The sequence below is a fragment of the Pan troglodytes genome, chromosome 2, assembly GCF_028858775.2.
Source record: "Pan troglodytes isolate AG18354 chromosome 2, NHGRI_mPanTro3-v2.0_pri, whole genome shotgun sequence".
NCBI classification, from domain to species: Eukaryota; Metazoa; Chordata; class Mammalia; order Primates; family Hominidae; genus Pan; species Pan troglodytes.
This window is the reverse complement of record NC_086015.1, coordinates 28,130,369-28,148,022: the sequence shown is the minus strand read 5'-3', so window position 1 is coordinate 28,148,022 and position 17,654 is coordinate 28,130,369. Positions and strand designations below refer to the sequence as shown.

The 17,654-nt window shown below is 40.0% G+C and overlaps 1 protein-coding gene across 24 annotated transcripts in view; it reads left to right on the top strand.

The window, feature by feature from the left end:
• Window positions 1-17,654, top strand: part of THRB (thyroid hormone receptor beta) — a 376,864-nt gene that overhangs the window by 333,492 nt on the left and 25,718 nt on the right. For all 24 annotated transcript variants that reach the window (XM_016940582.3, XM_054680443.1, XM_054680441.1 and 21 more), the window contains 2 exons: window positions 9,067-9,167; window positions 14,764-14,911. In XM_016940582.3, coding sequence (XP_016796071.1) covers window positions 9,067-9,167; window positions 14,764-14,911 — 249 coding nt within the window. The remainder of the gene's footprint in view (window positions 1-9,066; window positions 9,168-14,763; window positions 14,912-17,654) is intronic.

The following is a 17,654-nucleotide window of genomic DNA, read 5'->3' as shown; positions in this document are numbered from 1 at the left end:
ATAGGCCTTTGAAATGAAAATTAAGTGGCAAATTGGGGAATGTTTCTTTCTCAAGCTTTCCCTTCCTTTCCTTCTTCCTCTCCCTCTGTCTCTCTCTCTCCTACTTTCCCTCCATTTCTTTCTTCCTCTATCTTCTCTTTCTCTCCCTCTCTCTCCCATCCTTATTCTTCCCCTCTACTTGAATTTTTTAGTTTAAACACAGATGTGATCAGTCCACCCAGTGAACTGTTGAGTACTAAATAAATAATCTCTTTTAAATGTAATAGTTAAGTGGTTAATGCAATCATAGATTTTTCAACAATGCGTATGTAATTTAAGGACGCTGATGGAAAGTTAGGATTTTACATTAGGTACTGCCACACACATGCTGTTCAGAGAAAACACCACTCCAGAAAACAATACCACAACTTTTTAAAATACAGAACATATTCACTGTACAAAAGGTTAAATGAAAGTGCCTCTTGGCACCCAGAAATGAAAGCAAAGTAAGGAGCAATAATCATTTCCAAACCAAGTCCAAGTGCAGACAAAAGCGTGAGCTGACTCTTTCCTTTTCTTTCCTGAGAATTAACTGTCTCGTCAAAGACATGTCCTTCAGAGATTTCACTGAATGCCCTAACCTCATCCAGAGCATGCATTGCCCTTACTCACAATGAAAGCTAACAGTAGGAGTCCAAAGCATTATGAGCAAATGGATTGAGACGCCTGGCAGGCTTACAGAGGAATGGTGAGACTGCTGACTTTCTGCATATGGAGTTCATATCCACCACCTCACATGCCTCCATGAATACTTTTTCATAGTCAAGCACAACACTTTTTTCTCAGCACTCAAGTGCATTCAGCCTGAAGTCAAGCTGCTTCCCGCCCTACCACCCACTCTGGTCCAGTTTTTATGATCCCATCATCTTATGGGTCCTTGGCTTCACCGGTGCCCACTTGGTTATCTGTATTCTTCCTGTTTCCAGAGCGTTGGGAATGCTGACATTCCCATGCGCTGTCCTTGGTACTTCCCTCTCATCAGCTCCCTCAGTACCAGCTGTTGTAGAGAATTTCCTCAGCTCTCTTGGAGACTCCTAGAATGTGCTTTTGAGCAGTCACCCCACACACCTGCTTTCCTTATCTGCAGATACCTCCCGCCATGTTTTCCTGCCTTTCTTCCCTCCAGGTTCGCCCTCTCTTGCTTAAAGCCTTCTGCTTCCAGCCACTCAGGGGCAGTTCTTCCCCATACTCTGCACCACCACAGGGCTCCGTCTCAAGGTTTTGGGCCCTTTTCCATTACCACAAATTCCACCAACTCTTCCCTGCCCTCAAGAGTTCAATTTTGATTCTGGCTTTGTGCTTTTACCCACACCCTCTGTTCCAGAAACCTTGGCCAGTCTCCCCATGGGTTCCTCTCTCTGTCACCCTAGTCTCCATCCCTGAACCAGTATGCTTTCTTCCAGCTGTCACCCACTGCCAGCCACACCCTGGTGGGCCACCTTGCCACTGTCAGCCTGCATCACTTTATGTCACCAACTCAGCTCACAGCCCACCAGCCTCTTCTATTACCCAGCAACACATTCTCTCATCACCCCCGCTCCCAACCAGCCCTGCCTTCAAAGGCAGATATCCTTTGTTTTATACAATAGCTCTGAATCATTTGTGTAAACCACCTTTGAAAAGTAATATATTATATATAAAGTATATTAGACTAGGGTTTCTTAACCTTGGCGCTATTGACCTTGGGGCCATATAATTCTTTGTGATGGTTGTCCTGTGCATTGTAGGATGTTTAGCGTCATTCCTGGTCCCTCTTCCCACTGGACACCAGTAGCAAACACACACACACACACACACATACACACACACACAGAGCAGTTGTGGCAACCAAAAATGTCTCCAGACTTTGCCAAATGTCCCCTGGGAGGCAAAATCATCCCCACTTGAGGACCACTGCATTAATGGTGAAGAACTTACTACTTGGAGAATATCTGAAGTAAAGGATCTTTCATAAAGGATTTTTTATAATGTTAAAATCCCTCCTCCATTTCCAAATATCATATTTAAGTGTTCATATATTGACGTCTGTCAAAATGGAGTACACCTGAACCTACATAACCATATATACATGCAACATAACACATACAAATGTGTCATAGCTCATTTCCATTGTTGGGATTTGGGTTCCCCTCATCATGTTTGCTTATTTATATCAAATCTATCTAGATCATAAGCACCACGAAAGCATCAATCTCTTTTATTTTGCACTCCCTAAAGCGCACATCCATGTGACTGCAGGATACACCTGCAGGGAGAGCAGTATAGCTCATAACGACAGTGACGGTGTTCTGATGACAAATGCAACAGCTCCTTCCCTTTTATGTATGTTTATGTAACATAAGGCTGAAGGGCTGCTAGCCCACATTTTTAGAGCTATAACCTTGAATCCCATTCTGAATGGATTTTCAGGTAAAGAAATGACATTTGTTTTTCTCAAGGATTCAGGATATGACATAACTGTGGGTGCTTCTGCATGAGCCCAAAGCTATAAATTGCTTCTCACAGCAAAATCAGAGGCAACTATCACCCTTCTCTAGTGACTGTTTTTGCTCCCTCCCCTAATCTTCTGATGACTTTGCCTTCCTGCTTTCTAATTCATGCCGTCTTTTAAAACAGGAAATGATCTCATCAATACCAGGGTTCTACAACTCCAATGCCTCCAAGTATGCGAGAGAGAGAGAGAGGAAGAGCTGTCTTACAATGGCTGCTTAATTTAAATTTTTCAACAAAGACACATAATGCTTACATAATATATGATACGAATATTTCTCACTTCCATGAAGAAATATGTTCTCAGGCCGGGAGCAGTGGCTCACGCCTATAATCCCAGCACCTTGGGAGGCCGAGGCAGGTAGACTACCTGAGGTCAGGATTTCGAGACCAGCCTGGCCAACATGGCAAAACCCCGTCTCTACTAAAAATAACAAATAATAGCTGGGCGTGGTGGCAGGCACCTGTAATCCCAGTGACTCAGGAGGCTGAGGCAGGAGAATCACTTGAACCCAGGAGGTGGAAGCTGCAGCGAGCCGAGATCGTGCCATTGCACTCCAGCCTGGTCAATAAGAGTGAAACTCGTCCCCCCCCCCAAAAAAAAAAAAAGTTATCATTTTTCTCAAACTACTTTTGTTTTTCCACTCCTGATAATTATGTGAAATATTTCTTTATTTATGAAAAGGCATAATGCAAGAACAAAAATAAATAGCAACTGATGCACACAATCAGGAGAGGTTCTGACTGTGGAGCACTAAAAAGGATGTCCGTTTCTTGGGAGGTAGGGCTACCTTTCTAGTTCAGTTGATCGTTACACTGTGAGAATTTGGGTTCAGTATTGCCAGTTCCTCCTGTTTTTCACATGAAGCAAGAATTCTGTATGTTTTATGAAATTTCCTAGTTTTAAAAATTTGCTAAGATTTTTAAAAACACTCTGCAAGCCAAATGTTGTAGACTGCCAGAATGTGTGCCCTTTTGATTAATATTCCAACTCAAATGCATTATATCAATGTATTCCCTTTCTTAGTGGTTTGCATCTTCAAGTGTTTTCCCTCTAATTGTAGATTGAAAGGTTATGTCAGCTATTAAGGATCTGAATGTACAGGGACAGCAAAAGGAACATTTCACTAGGTACTTCTTATACATTAAACTATACTATGCCCAAACCTGGCCCTAAAAGTTAAAAAATAGGCTGGGCACTGTGGCTCATGCCTGTAGTCCCAACACTCTGGGAGGCCAAGATGGGAGGCTGGTTTGAACCCAGGAGCTCAAGACCAGCCTGGGAAACATAGCAAGACCCCATCTCTACAAAACAACTTAAAAATTAGCCAGGTGTGGTGGCCATGCACCTGTAGTCCCAGCTACTCAGGAAGCTGAGCTGGGAGGACTGCTTGGGCCCAGGAGTTCAAGGCTCCAGTGAGCCATGGTCATGCCACTGCACTCCAGTCCGGGTGACAGAGTGAGTCCCTGTCTCAAAAAATAAAAGTTAAAAAAAATTGTAATTTAAAAATATATCTTAGTTTCAGGAATTCTTGAATCAGAAGAAATGATCCAAAACTCATGTTGTCCCTTTTTCCACACTAAAGCCTCCAATGAGAATCCAGGGTCCTTTGGCATCATATCCTCATCCCCTTTTCTAGATTGACACCTCTACTTGGTCCTCCTGCTCGCCCCTCCTCCGCCCACCAGTGCTTCAGTGTTCAAAGCCTGGCGAGCCATTGTCTGCTGTCCCCCAACACCAGGGCCCAGCCAGCCAGAGGGCAAAGTGTAAAGAAAGAGACTCCAAGACTCCAAGCAGGGGTAGGCAGGGCGGGAAAACAGTGGATGTTCTGAGGAAAGACTGTGAATTGTGTGAAGTGGGAGCCCCTGGGGCAGCTCTGCTAATAATTTGCAGAGGGCAATGGATGAAGGCCTCCAAAGTTAATGCTGTTTCAAGTTTGTACCAAGTGTCTTCCACACAGTACACCCATACATGCTGTTAAATAAACAAATGGATGAATGCATGGTTTAATTTAATATAGTGTCTATCACAGGGTTAAAGATTAACATGACATAAAGCTTGGTACCTAATGCCAAGAATTAAATATAAAAGGAATCAGGATTTGTATGTTGGGGAAAGGCTAAAGGATAAGCCTTTCAAGGTTTTTAAGTTTGTCAAGAAATGACATAGGGAAGGTGCTGGTGGGGAAAACAAGCTTAAATCATCAGGTCTGAGCTGCAGGATGAACTGAGGAGGTTCAGTATAAAATCAGAAGAGTGACTAAGCATGCTAGTGACTTAGCTTCCTGAAGGGTGACAAAATACAGTCTCATCCTCTATCCCGTCCCAAGATCAGATACCTACTGGCTCTGAGTTGATAGCTCTACAAGATGAATCAGCAACATGGAACTTCTTTACTTCTCTGAGCTACCCAAAGTACTTCCCACTACCACAAACCACAGCCCCTCCCTTAAGATGCCAGGACTGGTTCTGCTAGGCAAGTGGTCTTATACAGATGATAAGATTTGCCAGTTTGGAAAAGATCTCTGAACTCAGCTCTTCTCACTCGCTGCTACATCTGCTCTCCTAGGCAGCACCTTATATTTTAGATCTACTTTCAAGATTAATCTGCTTTATATTCTATTCCCTAAGGGCCATGTATCTGCCAAGGTGACAAGAGGAACCAGTGTTTCTCCTCCTAGGACCTGAGATGCTGTTATAATTCACTCAAAAGAATTAAACTAGCCAGCCTTCTGATCTTGCCCATAGGGAAGAAAGCATTGAATCTGTTTTCAACCAAGAAGGCAAGCTTACTACCTGTTGCATCCTTTGTAGTGCAAATGTACAAAACTTTCCCCTTCTACATGACAAGTCGCTCAGAGAATATTTTTTAAATAGCATTAACTGTAAGATATGCAAGGTAATACTTAGCAATTAACCAGACGTTGCCAAATGTCAACTGAAAAAATCTCAAGTCCTTTGTTGAACAAACAGATGGAGTTTGCTTTTATAAAAATATGCTTGATAAAGTGGCAGCATAATGTATTAATCTGAAAAATAATACATCTGAGCAGACAAGAGCTGAGAGAAATATATCATTTTTGAACTATCATATATTGTCATGGACCTTAATTTTTTCTGGAGGGTTATTGACCAGGCTTCTTTAGCAGTCACCTGGGACAACTAGCAGATGCAGTTCCTGACATGAACAGTCGTAGCTTCCAGGATTGTGTCTATAGTAGTTGTTTCTAGGCAGAACCCAACACTGACATTATGATACTCATTAGTGTCCACTCTTGGCAACAAAACTAATGATACATGTGCATTTTCCTTAGTTTGGCATATTGACCACTGTGTAACTCATTTGGTGAGTATGACAAAGGAAAATGATGGAGACACTAAAATACAACAGGAAATACAACAGCAAGAAATGGTTAAGTTCTCTAGGAGAATTGGTTAGTATGTAATGTTGTCAATCATGTTCAGTAACCTTAAGAGAATCCTCACCTACCTAGTCACTAAGTGTGGGACATTATTCCCTGATGGAAGTTATTTAATGAAGAATAATGGACTTAGGCATAATGATTGATGTATCATTGCCTGTGGTGACTGTTTTGGATAAATAAGATGGTTCAGAGTTAATATGTTAAAGAAAAGAAAGCAAGGGGTGGGGTGCACTAGTATGATCATGTAAGTAGCTGCCACCAACTTAAGTAGATGTTTCTGTAGAAGGTTTGATGATTTAACTAAAGACATTTAATCACCTCCACCCATGAAGAAGATAGTCTAGGAGAAATAAGAGAGTAAAGCACACCACCTCTCAGCCTAGCAGTCAGTAAATGAAAGGAGTCCATTCCAGTCACTGATTGAATTATTGTTGGATTCCACAAGAACCTTAAACACCATCTACATAAATTGTTGAACTACAGGTAGGAATAAATCTTCAGTGTCCAGCTGCCAATGCCAAAAGATAAAGCCAGCAGGTCTCATGAGATAGGCTGGGGTAGTATGAGGTGAGAGGGAACTACCTGCATCTTCCCAACTCTGGTTAATGTTCTTGGACACCTTGTTTTGACCCCTCCCAAGTCATGTCCCACAAGTACAGCAGTGTTCAAGTGTATCACAATTGGTTCTCATACCTGAGATTAGACAGAAATGACTTGTACCTCTTTTTCCCTTATCTCTGCATTCCATACTTGATACTAAGAACTTGAAAGTCTTCATTCTGTTGGATTAATTGTATATAACCTCGAGGTATAAGAGGTTCAGATGTAGCTTTTTTGACGGTATGGGTCTGTATATTCCATCTGCCTTTACCAGGAAGGTGCCTGTTTTCCTAATTGAGTTACTTTGTGGTTTAAAAGTTACTTTGTGTTTTATAAGTAGGTCTTTATATGCACACAAAAGCACATGAGCACACCTCCTTACCAACACTTGTGACTGTCTGTCATTTTTGTTAAAACCATACTAGTGAGTGTAAAGTGGTATCTCATTGTGGTTTTGATTTGCATTTCCCTGCAATGATGTTGAGCATCTTTTCATGTTCTTCCCTTCATTTTCACCTCTCTTTTTCTCATTGAAGAATGACCAAGGCTACAGAAACAGAACTCAGCTTATGAGTTTACAAAGGAAGAAACCATGTCTTACTCATTTTTGTATTTTCAGCACCTAGAACAATGCTAAGCACATGTAGATGCTAAATAAATGTTTTCTGAGTTCATAGATAAATGACTGAATGAACGCACAAAGCATTCTAGTTCCCTTTTTTCTCTGCCCAGATCCTTCCCAGAATTCCCTTTTTAAAAATGACTGACAAGAGTTTTGAAACCCTTGCAGTGAACTCAACAGATGAATCATGGTTTGCATGATGCAAAAGTAAACTAAGAAAAGCTGTGATATTTACAAATATAATCCTGTACATTACTAAACCTCACTTTCAAGTCAATTATCTGCCTCCCAAGAAGGAACATTTTTCTAAATTAAAGTTTGAGCAACATAATTTCTAAGAAATTATGAAAAGGATTTATTTCATTCTGTTTCCTTAATGGCTTTTTTTCTGAAAAGCAAGACTTCAGTGACCTAGTTTAATAAAAGGTCTATGAAATGTCATGGTAAAATACACAGTAAGGCATCAGTCATTTCAACCTAGCTAATCCTTTTTGGAACAAAGAAGACTTTACTGAACTGAGTCAAAAAACTTCATAAGGACCATGATAGGGAGAAAGGATTGTTTCTCAGCCTCTTCCTTCTTCACATCCCAACCAATCCTGCCTCATTTTGATTGTTTGGTCTTATGTGAAGCTGTGTGATTCTATATATCACATAATTTATCAATGGTAAACCATTGATACAGGGGAGAATGAACCTGCCCTCCTGAATCAGCGTCTTGTGTCTGGGCATCCTCTCCACAGGAAGCTGAAGGAGCAAAGACAGGAGGGAAACAGGAGGCTTCTGCTTTTGTACTTTTTAGCTTCCTGAGTCAAGGAATTTAAACTAATAAACTCATTGTCCACTAAAAAAGAGAGTTATCATAGTTGGATTTTCCTTTTTTCTTAATAAACAAAACCTCTGTCATTTCACACTATCCAGTGTTGTTGGATTGCATATCATAATATCACCAGTTTACCTAACTTTTTTAGGTGGCAAAATTGATTCTACTTAAAGTCAACTCTCCATTTTTAGAAAAAGACCAGCATATTACACTGGAGGGCTAGAAATTAAGAGACTGGGGTTTTAGTCCTGCCTGTAATTTCCAGTAAGACCCTGAGGAAGGCCAAACCTCTGCAGGCCTGTTTCTTCACCTTACAAGGGCTTCGTCATCTCCCGGGACCTTTCCAGCTATAAAGTTTTCTGAATTTATTGCATGGTACTGTGATTCCAAAGTGGATCAAATCTTTTGAAACCAGGTTTTGAAATAAGCCTTGTTAAATAGATTGTGTTATCTAGAACTCACAGTGCTCAAATACTGGCCTCTCTGCTTGAGTCACTGGCTCTACAGCCTTCCTGCCATTCCCACCTGCACAGCAAGTGATCACAGCTATTTCTTTCTTCCTTTCTTTCTTTCTTTCTTTTTTTTTTTTTTTTTTTTGGCAGAATTTCGCTCTTGTCACCCAGGCTGGAGTGCAATGGCACAATCTCAGCTCACTGCAACCTCTGCCTCCTGGGTTCAAGTGATTATCTTGCCTCAGCCTCCTGAGTAGCTGGGATTACAGGTGCCTGTCACCATGCCCGGCTAATTATTTGTATTTTTAGTAGAGAGAGGGTTTTGCCATGTTGGCCAGGCTGGTCTTGAACTCCTGACCCCAGGTGATCCACCTGCCTGGGCCTCCCAAAGTGCTGGGATTATAGGTGTGAGCTATTTCTAAGGCATTCTGAAATCCTGGGCCTATGTTAACTCTATGAGTATAAAATTCTTACTGTTTGGTTTCACTAAGTCTTTACTGTTATCACCTCTTCCTGGCAAGCCAATTTTGTCTCTGGCCTAGCAACCTTAGCTATAGTGTCTCTTTGACGTTAACATATTATTTTTTAATATTCCTTCTTTTATTTCCTTCACAGGGTACATCCCCAGTTACTTAGACAAGGACGAGCTCTGTGTAGTGTGTGGTGACAAAGCCACCGGGTATCACTACCGCTGTATCACGTGTGAAGGCTGCAAGGTAATTGCCCTGGGTCCACAAGCACGGAGCTTAGCCCAGCTCCAGTCCCCTCCCAGTCCTCTTCCAGAATGCAACGTTAAGTTTAAATTCAAATTAAAACCAAATTCTAACATCCATGGTCTGTGATCATCCAGGTGTCTGGTTGTGCTCTTCATTTTTCACATGTTCAAGAACTGAATTTTTTTCCCAAATCGTAAATAACTAAATGAGTGTGATGTCTGGTTTCTTTACTTCTGCAAGTGTTTTTAAAACAGGAAGAGAATCAATAAAATAAAAAGAAATTAATAAAACTCTTACTTTGGGTTTAAAAAGCATAGGTCCTTTTTAACATGTCATCATCCCGAGAAATGACTGTTTCTCTTCTTGTTTTATCTACAGTGTTGGAGGAGACAGAGTTTACTCTACCACAGGCTGTTTTCTGCTGTTAGTCTGAGTGAATATGCTCATTTTCAAGGGTTCCAATAGGGAATATCTTTGAGGCTACTTAGATTCAGTTATGTTCTGAAATTATCCAAGTTGGCTTTTCGCACAGCCTGCAGTGACTAAGTAGATTCTGGTCATCCATCGGCTAATTTTGTGCTGTACAGTCCTATCTGCAGGAAATACTTGACAAGAATATACCAGTGATCAACAGTCCATTCACTTCCTGAAACTGAACCTAAATTGGCCTACTTACAAGACTTCATCAACAAAATTCAGATAAGGTTTCTGGAAAACATCTTTTGGTCCAACAATCTAGCCTTGAAAATGAAATCTACCATAAAGGAAAAAGCTTGACCCAGTACTGTATTTCGTGTCTGTTCAGCTAATGTTTCATAAATAAAGAAGTATTTAAAGTCAGGGAAGGACTTTTAAAATTGTTTACTTGTTAAATACCTTGTCTTTTTTACCTCTTATATTTAAAACTAAATTATCAAGATGTAAACCCTAAAGCCAAAATTGTATTAAATGTATAAAACATTTCACCTTCCCTCCTCTCTCATCCACCTTACCTCTTTTTCTCTTCTTCCCCTTCTCCAACTGCCCCACTTTGTTCATACCCTTGCTCATAAAGCCCCCAAATCAACATGTTAGCTCAGTTTCAAATTAAGGTGTTTTCCTTTTCCCTAATGGAAGATTTTCCATGCAAATTCCCTATGTTTTGTAGGTGAAATTAGGAAACATTTAGGAGAAGGCTGCTAAAAATGTTGAGATAATACATCCATTGGAAAGGGGTAATTTCTAAGGTTGCAAGACTTGTTTTTTGGAATGTGGTGTAACATGTTCTCATTTATCCAGACCCCTTTGATCTGGAATTCGTAGTCCTTTAACAAAGACTGGGCTAAAGGTTGCCATTACATCTATGAAAATAATGTCTTAGGGAATTTAATGAATCTAATTACAAGTAAGTTCTGGCTATTTATTAATTACAGACTTGCAGACAGTCTCTTGAAAGTAGTTTTATTGGCTTGATTTGAAAGTAATAAAACTACATAACTTTAGGTACCTACTCTCATTCCAAAAGTTCGATAATTCAAACTAGACTTTTCTCTAAATTAGTCCCAATTCGTAAGGCTTTCCCTACCTTAGTTGCAGCACTGAGGTTCTTCTAAATCAGCGCATAATGGGAAATTTCGAATTCTGGGAGAGAGATCCTGATTCCATTTAATATGGAATTCAATTTAATACTTAATTCCCCAAAATGACTCTAAAGAGTGAATGTGCCTTACAGAGGACAATACATTATTAGTGATTGACTTAGACAAAGAGAGAATTGAGCCTATTAACCTATATCCCTGCCTCACATATGTCTTCAGGATGATCAAGAAATCAACTAGCCTGTTTTCCCTAGATCACAGGATGTTTGGAGCCTGGATCAGCTGAGGTTTTCTTAAAAGAAGAAATCATGTAGCAAAATATAGATTTTTTTTCAGACTCTGTGCCTTTGTCTCAGGTCAGAATCCTGTTTCTAGGGTTGCCTTCATCGTAAAATCAGAGAAGAGCCTTCCCAGGGTACTTGTGCGGATCACTTAATATAATGACAAAGCATCTTGGAAAAAGACAAACGAGTTTTTCAAGTGAAACACGGTTTTTAAGAGTGGTGAAAGATGAAAGGGTTAATTGTTTCCTATATCGTTTATTCAAACCTGTAATTTAAAAATATTTCTACCCCATACTTGCAATGTGTATGGAGAGAATGCTTTTTGCCAATTTTCACCCTGAGAAGAGTGAAATCTTTTGGAGATGTCATGTCTGTTGTGATATCCTAGTTTTTACACATCTTTTGTAGAAAGGATGTTGATACTGTCCCACAGCAAACTATTTTTAGAGAAAGAATCAAAGCTTTTCAACAGCTGCCTGAATAGTGAACTAGAAGAGTGAGTTATCTCCTTTTCACATTGATCAGTGAATCATCTCAAAGTACTAAAAAATGGATACAGTTCTTCTCAGAATACAAAGAAACATGTCTGATATTGATTTATAAAAGCAAGACCTCTCCTTACCAACAAATCATCAATGAAATATATGTCCTTATTTATTGCCCAGGGCATCTCTTTTGTCAGCTCATCTCTAAAAGGAGTTTTTTAAAATAAGTAGACTGTTTTAAATGTCTTCAAGTCCACTTCCAAGAGTTAATTTCTGTTACTTTTTAAAATGAAGTGGTTCCTTATCATACATCAAAATATGCTTTAATTATAGCTTAAGAAAGGCCAACATTTCAAGAAGAAAATCAAGAAAAAGCAAAAAAGAAGAAAATCAAGAAAAAACAAAAAAAAAAGAAAGGCCAACATCTTTAAAAGGATTTGGTCCATGAAGTGCCCAAGAAAAGTCATCAGAGATACGCCACAGAAAAGATGGCATAGTGTATAGTAGAGCTAGCTATCTCAACTCTTTTGTGGAAATAAGCAAAGTATAAATTATTTCATTCATCCCAATAAAAAGTGAACAGAGTGACTTTTTGGAGTGTCTGGTGTGTCACACCTCATTCTCTGCTTAGCGTGGTCTTACTGGTCAATGTACTCCTTGCCCTAACCCCACACGTGAACATGAGTCAGCATCAGAGTATGAGGGAGACAAGGGTCTCCCCAACTTCAGATAGACTAACAATCTTCCTATCCTAGTAAGCCATCAGCATTCTTACTGGATGTCTTGGACTTTGGTATTTCTACCTCTAGGAAATTATTGTTTCCTCCAGAAGGAGGCATGCTACCCTACCCCTCTCCTCCCTGTCTGTGACATACATCTTCTTGCCAGGAATCTCTGGGTTTCTTTAGTTCTCCTTTGCCCTCCTTGGTCAGAGGGTAGCAGAGAGAAAAGCTAGGTTTGCAGGGAAACTTGTTTTTCACTCTCATGGCATGCTCTGACATTCATGCTTTGGCAAGATTTGCCCACCCTGCACACCCAGGAAATCATTGCTAACATCTCCAACAACTGCCCTGTGTGTGAATGAGTGAATCTTGTAACAGTGTATCAACATCACTCAAATTAATGGACTCAAGTGCTTAGGAACATAGAACCCAAATATAATATTGACAGTTTTCTGTTAGAACTTGAACAATGGAAATGATAAGGGATTTGCATATACGCCCCAAAATCAAGTCTGTTAGTCTCAGTTATTCCTGATGTTTTTCTATTTTATTCTACTTTGCCCAATATAAAATCCTACCTCGGGCATTTTCATAATAAGAAAGAGCTTTTGTGTCTGAAGGAGGAATATGCAATAGGGTATACGTATATAATCAAAGCCAAAGAACATTAACCAGGATCATAAAAATTTGGGCTGAATCTAGATCAACTGATATTTCCCACCATTTATCTAGCAAAGTTAGAGGCCCCCTTTAGGCCTTAGCAGAAAACATCCATCAAAACTTGTTTTGCCACCAGGCACAGTGGCTCATGCCTGTAATCCCAGCACTTTGGGAGGCGGAGGCAGACGGATCACTTGAGGCCAGGTGTTGGAGACCAGCCTGGCCAATATGGCAAAAACGCATCTCTACTAAAAATACAAAAATTAGCCAGGCGTGGTGGCTCACGCCTATAATCCCAGCACTTTGGGAGGCCAAGGAGGACGGATCACTGAAGGCCAGGAGTTCGAGACCAGCCTGGCCAACATGGCAAAACCCCGTCTCTACTAAAAATACAAAAATTAGCCAGGTGTGGTGGCACACGCCTGTAATCCCAGCTACTCTGGATGCTAAGATATGAGACTCACTTGCACCCTGGAGGTGGAGGTTGTGGTGAGCCAAGATCGCACCACTGCACCCCAGCCTAGGTGACAGAGCGAGACTCTGTCTCAAAAAATTTTTTTTTAATTTTTTACATTTTAAAACACTCATTTTGCCTTGTTATCCTACCAAGAGTTAAAATGAACTTTTTAAGTGGCTGAGGCAGCACTGTTTATAATCTGTTCATCTAAAACATTTAAGTAATACAGTAAAATGTACTTCATTATACATCATGTAAGCAGTTAAGCAAGTAAGATGTGGAGTGCCACTCCTGGGTTGCAAGGGAGGTGGGGGTCATTGCTGGGTGGTTTCCATCCTACCTTAAGTTCCCACATGTAGTTACCATGTGATTTGGGCAAGCCATTTAACCTGTCTGAGGTTTACTTTTTTAATCCCTACCATGGAAATATTTAGAGCACCTCCCTTACATGACTGTAGGGAAGATAGAAGGATATTGAATGTTTCTACAGCACTTAGCAATGTGCCCTCACAATAAGTGCTCACTGCTGTTATTAACTTCTACAATACAGATGACAGTTGCCTCAACTTGAGGATCATGTCCAGAAAAATTCTAGTATTGCACATTCTTGAGAATATTACCTAAGTCACCCAAACCTAGAACTAAACAGTGTCCCCAGATGCTACAGAGGTGCTCTCTCATGCCTTAAGAAAGGAAGAATCATTGAACCTGTAGGTGTATGTCTACAGATACCAAAGAAAGAGTGTTATAAAAGGAAAACCTCAATGCAATGAGCTATGGGGAAAAACTTGGTAGAAAACCTGGAGTGTTCTACTCCCTGAGTCCTATTGTTTGAAAGGCTAAGTGAGCTGATCATGGCTGTCTCAAGATTCAAAAACAAGTATTAAACTAAATCCGGGAAGCCAGCTAGTACATCTGTTTAATTACTAAATTATTAGATTTTTAATTAATAAAGTATTGCAAGTATCCATGTCTTTTCATTTTTTTCACTTTCTTCTTGGTCTTGGAGCTCTCTTATTACTCAGTATAAAGTAGCAAAACTCCTCATAGCTTAATTTAGCAACACAATTATGTCAGTATATGAAATAGAACAATATAATTTACTTATATATTCAATATTTAGAAAAAATAAAAACAAGCACTAGATGTTCCTACTAGCCTCTTTTCCTTGAATAAATACCAAAAAAAAAGGTGTTGACTCTGTAGTCCTATGGCATCATCAGCTCAGATTTAGAACTCTCTAGATCCTTCTGGGCCAACTGTCTTATATTTGAATATGTGGAGCTAGAGGCCTAGAAACAGGTTAAGGTCCAAAACGATTCATCTCATAGTTATATGGACACAAAATTCCAGAATCACTGATTTCAAGAAAATATGAAACTGTTGTCTTGGGTCTTTGTTTTTCATATAGGGTTTCTTTAGAAGAACCATTCAGAAAAATCTCCATCCATCCTATTCCTGTAAATATGAAGGAAAATGTGTCATAGACAAAGTCACGCGAAATCAGTGCCAGGAATGTCGCTTTAAGAAATGCATCTATGTTGGCATGGCAACAGATTGTAAGTAGATCTTCACTTGCTTCATATTCAGGGAATGTTGATTAGGAAAGAGTTTGGTTCAAGGAGATCGACTGGGCAGAAAAGAAGGCAGGAACCCATGAAGACAGAGAAGGGAATACCTTACTTTCGCATATACCCTTCACTCCCCACATCCAGGCTTGCCATGAAAGGGAGGTGGGAGCCATTGCTGGGTGGGTTCCATCCCACCCTGTCATACCACCTCCTAAGTGTCAAAGTATGGATGATGGAGGAGGAAATGCAGTTAAATTATCCCTATCACATTTGCAGGCCTAGTTGTTAGCAACACTCTGTTTGAGACAGAGATTACAAATGAGAGGTCTGGTCCATTTACCTTGATAAGGTATCATTCTATACACAGTGTTCACATGGGGTAGAGCCTCAGGGACTAGTCCTCATATTTTTTCAAGAGCAAAGACAGGAATTTATGTTATGGACATTTTTGGAGATGGGGCGCTGGCAGAAAACATCGTGTTCAGAAATTTCTGAAGAATGCAAAGTTGAGTGCTATTGCATGAGTCATCCTGCAGTTGGTTGTTTGTTATATTTTTAGCAATAAAGACATTCCAAGCTGAAGTCGTCCTACCCAGTTTTCAAAGTGCTACAGCATATGGTGGCGAGATTAGCCCTTGGGGTCTCTTCTCCCCACACTGTACGAGGGATTTACACCAGTCACTTTAATTAATCTAATCATAAAAATAAGAATCATGTCATTCAGAATGTGTGGCCTCCCTTTTGCCAGGCATCAGTATTAATGATTCTACTGGCATAAATTTTTTGCACATCAGTGAGAGATTCCAACTATTAGTTAAAAATTAAAAAGAAAAAGAAAGATAAAAAATTAAGAAAGAAAAAAGAAAATACAGTGAGGATTTTTCCTGATGAAAGAAATAATCATGGCTCACATTTTATGTGAGAAATAGAGTTCTTTCACTGAGAAAAAAAAAATCTGTGAAATGTTCTGGTTTGCCCATTAAAGAAGAAGGAATGGAGAATCTTTAAAAAGGAAGAGGGTTATGTTAGAGTGTTAGGCTGGAAATCCTGGGTTAATCCCCACCTCTGGCTGAGTATTTTCTTTATCTTTATCTCTTAAAGGCCTTTAGCCCTTGCCAACAATATGCCTGATAGGGTATGTGAATATGATTGACTTACAGCCAAATACTTAGATATGCCACTATGACAAACTTATTATTGAATATCTACTTCAGTGTTTTATTGAGAAGTTTAAGATACTAGTGTCTATGAGGTTTAAAAACTCAGTGTTAATCTAGACTGTATGGAAATAAATTTTGAGTGCCCTTTACTTGCTTGTGAGGGATTCTAAGAGCTCAGGCTTTCTAATCAGAAAAACTTCTGTTCGAGTCCCAGATCTGTCACTTACTAGCTGTGTGACCTTTGGAATTAAGCCGAGATTTTCCTTCTGTGAAATCATTGCCTACCTTGTAGAGTTGTTTTCAAGATTAAATTAGATAATGTTCATCAAATACAACAGTACCTGGCACACCGGAAGCATTTGGGAAGGGGTTGACGGTATTATTACCATTCCTCCTTTCCCTTTAGTAACTGAACCAAAATGACTTAACAGGGCTCATTCATATTTTCCTCATTTGTAAGCGCTCACATGACTTTGACAATCCAATCAAATCTAAATGGTCTGGAATTTAATATTCTCTTTAAATTAGAATATTTAAATGGTAGACTAGCTAGGCACCTTGGTTCTCCTTCTCTTGCTATGTCTGCTTTTTTTCTTTTCCTACCAGGTCACACCTTCATCAAGAAATGGCCCTAGGACAGTGATGTCGTAGAACTGGAGTCAGGAGTCCTGGGTCTTGCCTTGGCTCTGCCATTAACTTGCTCTGTGACTTTAGGCAAGTCACGACCTCTCTGGATCAATTTCTTCTTCTTTCTGTGAAAAGAGAGAGTAGGACTAGATGACGTCTAAGTTCCCTTCCAGTTCTAAAATACTATGACTCTGCAATGTAAAACCTGAGCCTTTCCATTCCATTGATAGTTACCAAGTCTAGTGAAACGGTTTTGTTTTTGGAAATTGACCACAGAAATATAGGTTTCTTGTTACCTGCCCTTGTGATTTTCCTTTCACCCAAATGATAGAAGTCAGGACTGCATTTACTGAGCACTTATAATGCATTATCACATTGAATACTCTGTGAAGTGGGTATTATTGAGCCCATTTTGTATAGGAAGAAATGAAAGCTCAGAGAACCTAAGGAACTTGCCAGAGGTCACACAGCTAGAATGTAATAATATCAGAATTCAAACCCAAGTCTTTCTAGATTCCAAAGCCTGGACTCTTTAACCACCCTTGAGGGTGGACCAGGTAGAGAATAATGCACAGTGAGTACCTTGAGGCCCAGGTGAGGCCCAGCCACATTCCAATTAGCCCTTAAGGGAGCCATGAAGAGTTGGGGTCCTTTTTCCTCTTAAAAAAAGGGATCACGAGCCTCCCACTTACTGCTCCATAACGTTTCTTTTTTTAATTCCATAACGTTTCTTTAACCTGAAGTTCTCTTTACTAAGAGCCGTTTTAGGGGAAGCGGGGAGGACAAAAACCCAGAGAGTGAATTCAGATGACTGGCTGGACAGATTTCTCTGTGATCTTGTGGGTAGTATGGATTTTACCTCTCTCTGCTTCACTCTGTTTTAGAACCACCTTCTGTGGAGTTGGAGTGCGCAGTGTCTAGGTTCTCTGGGGACTTTGTTTTGA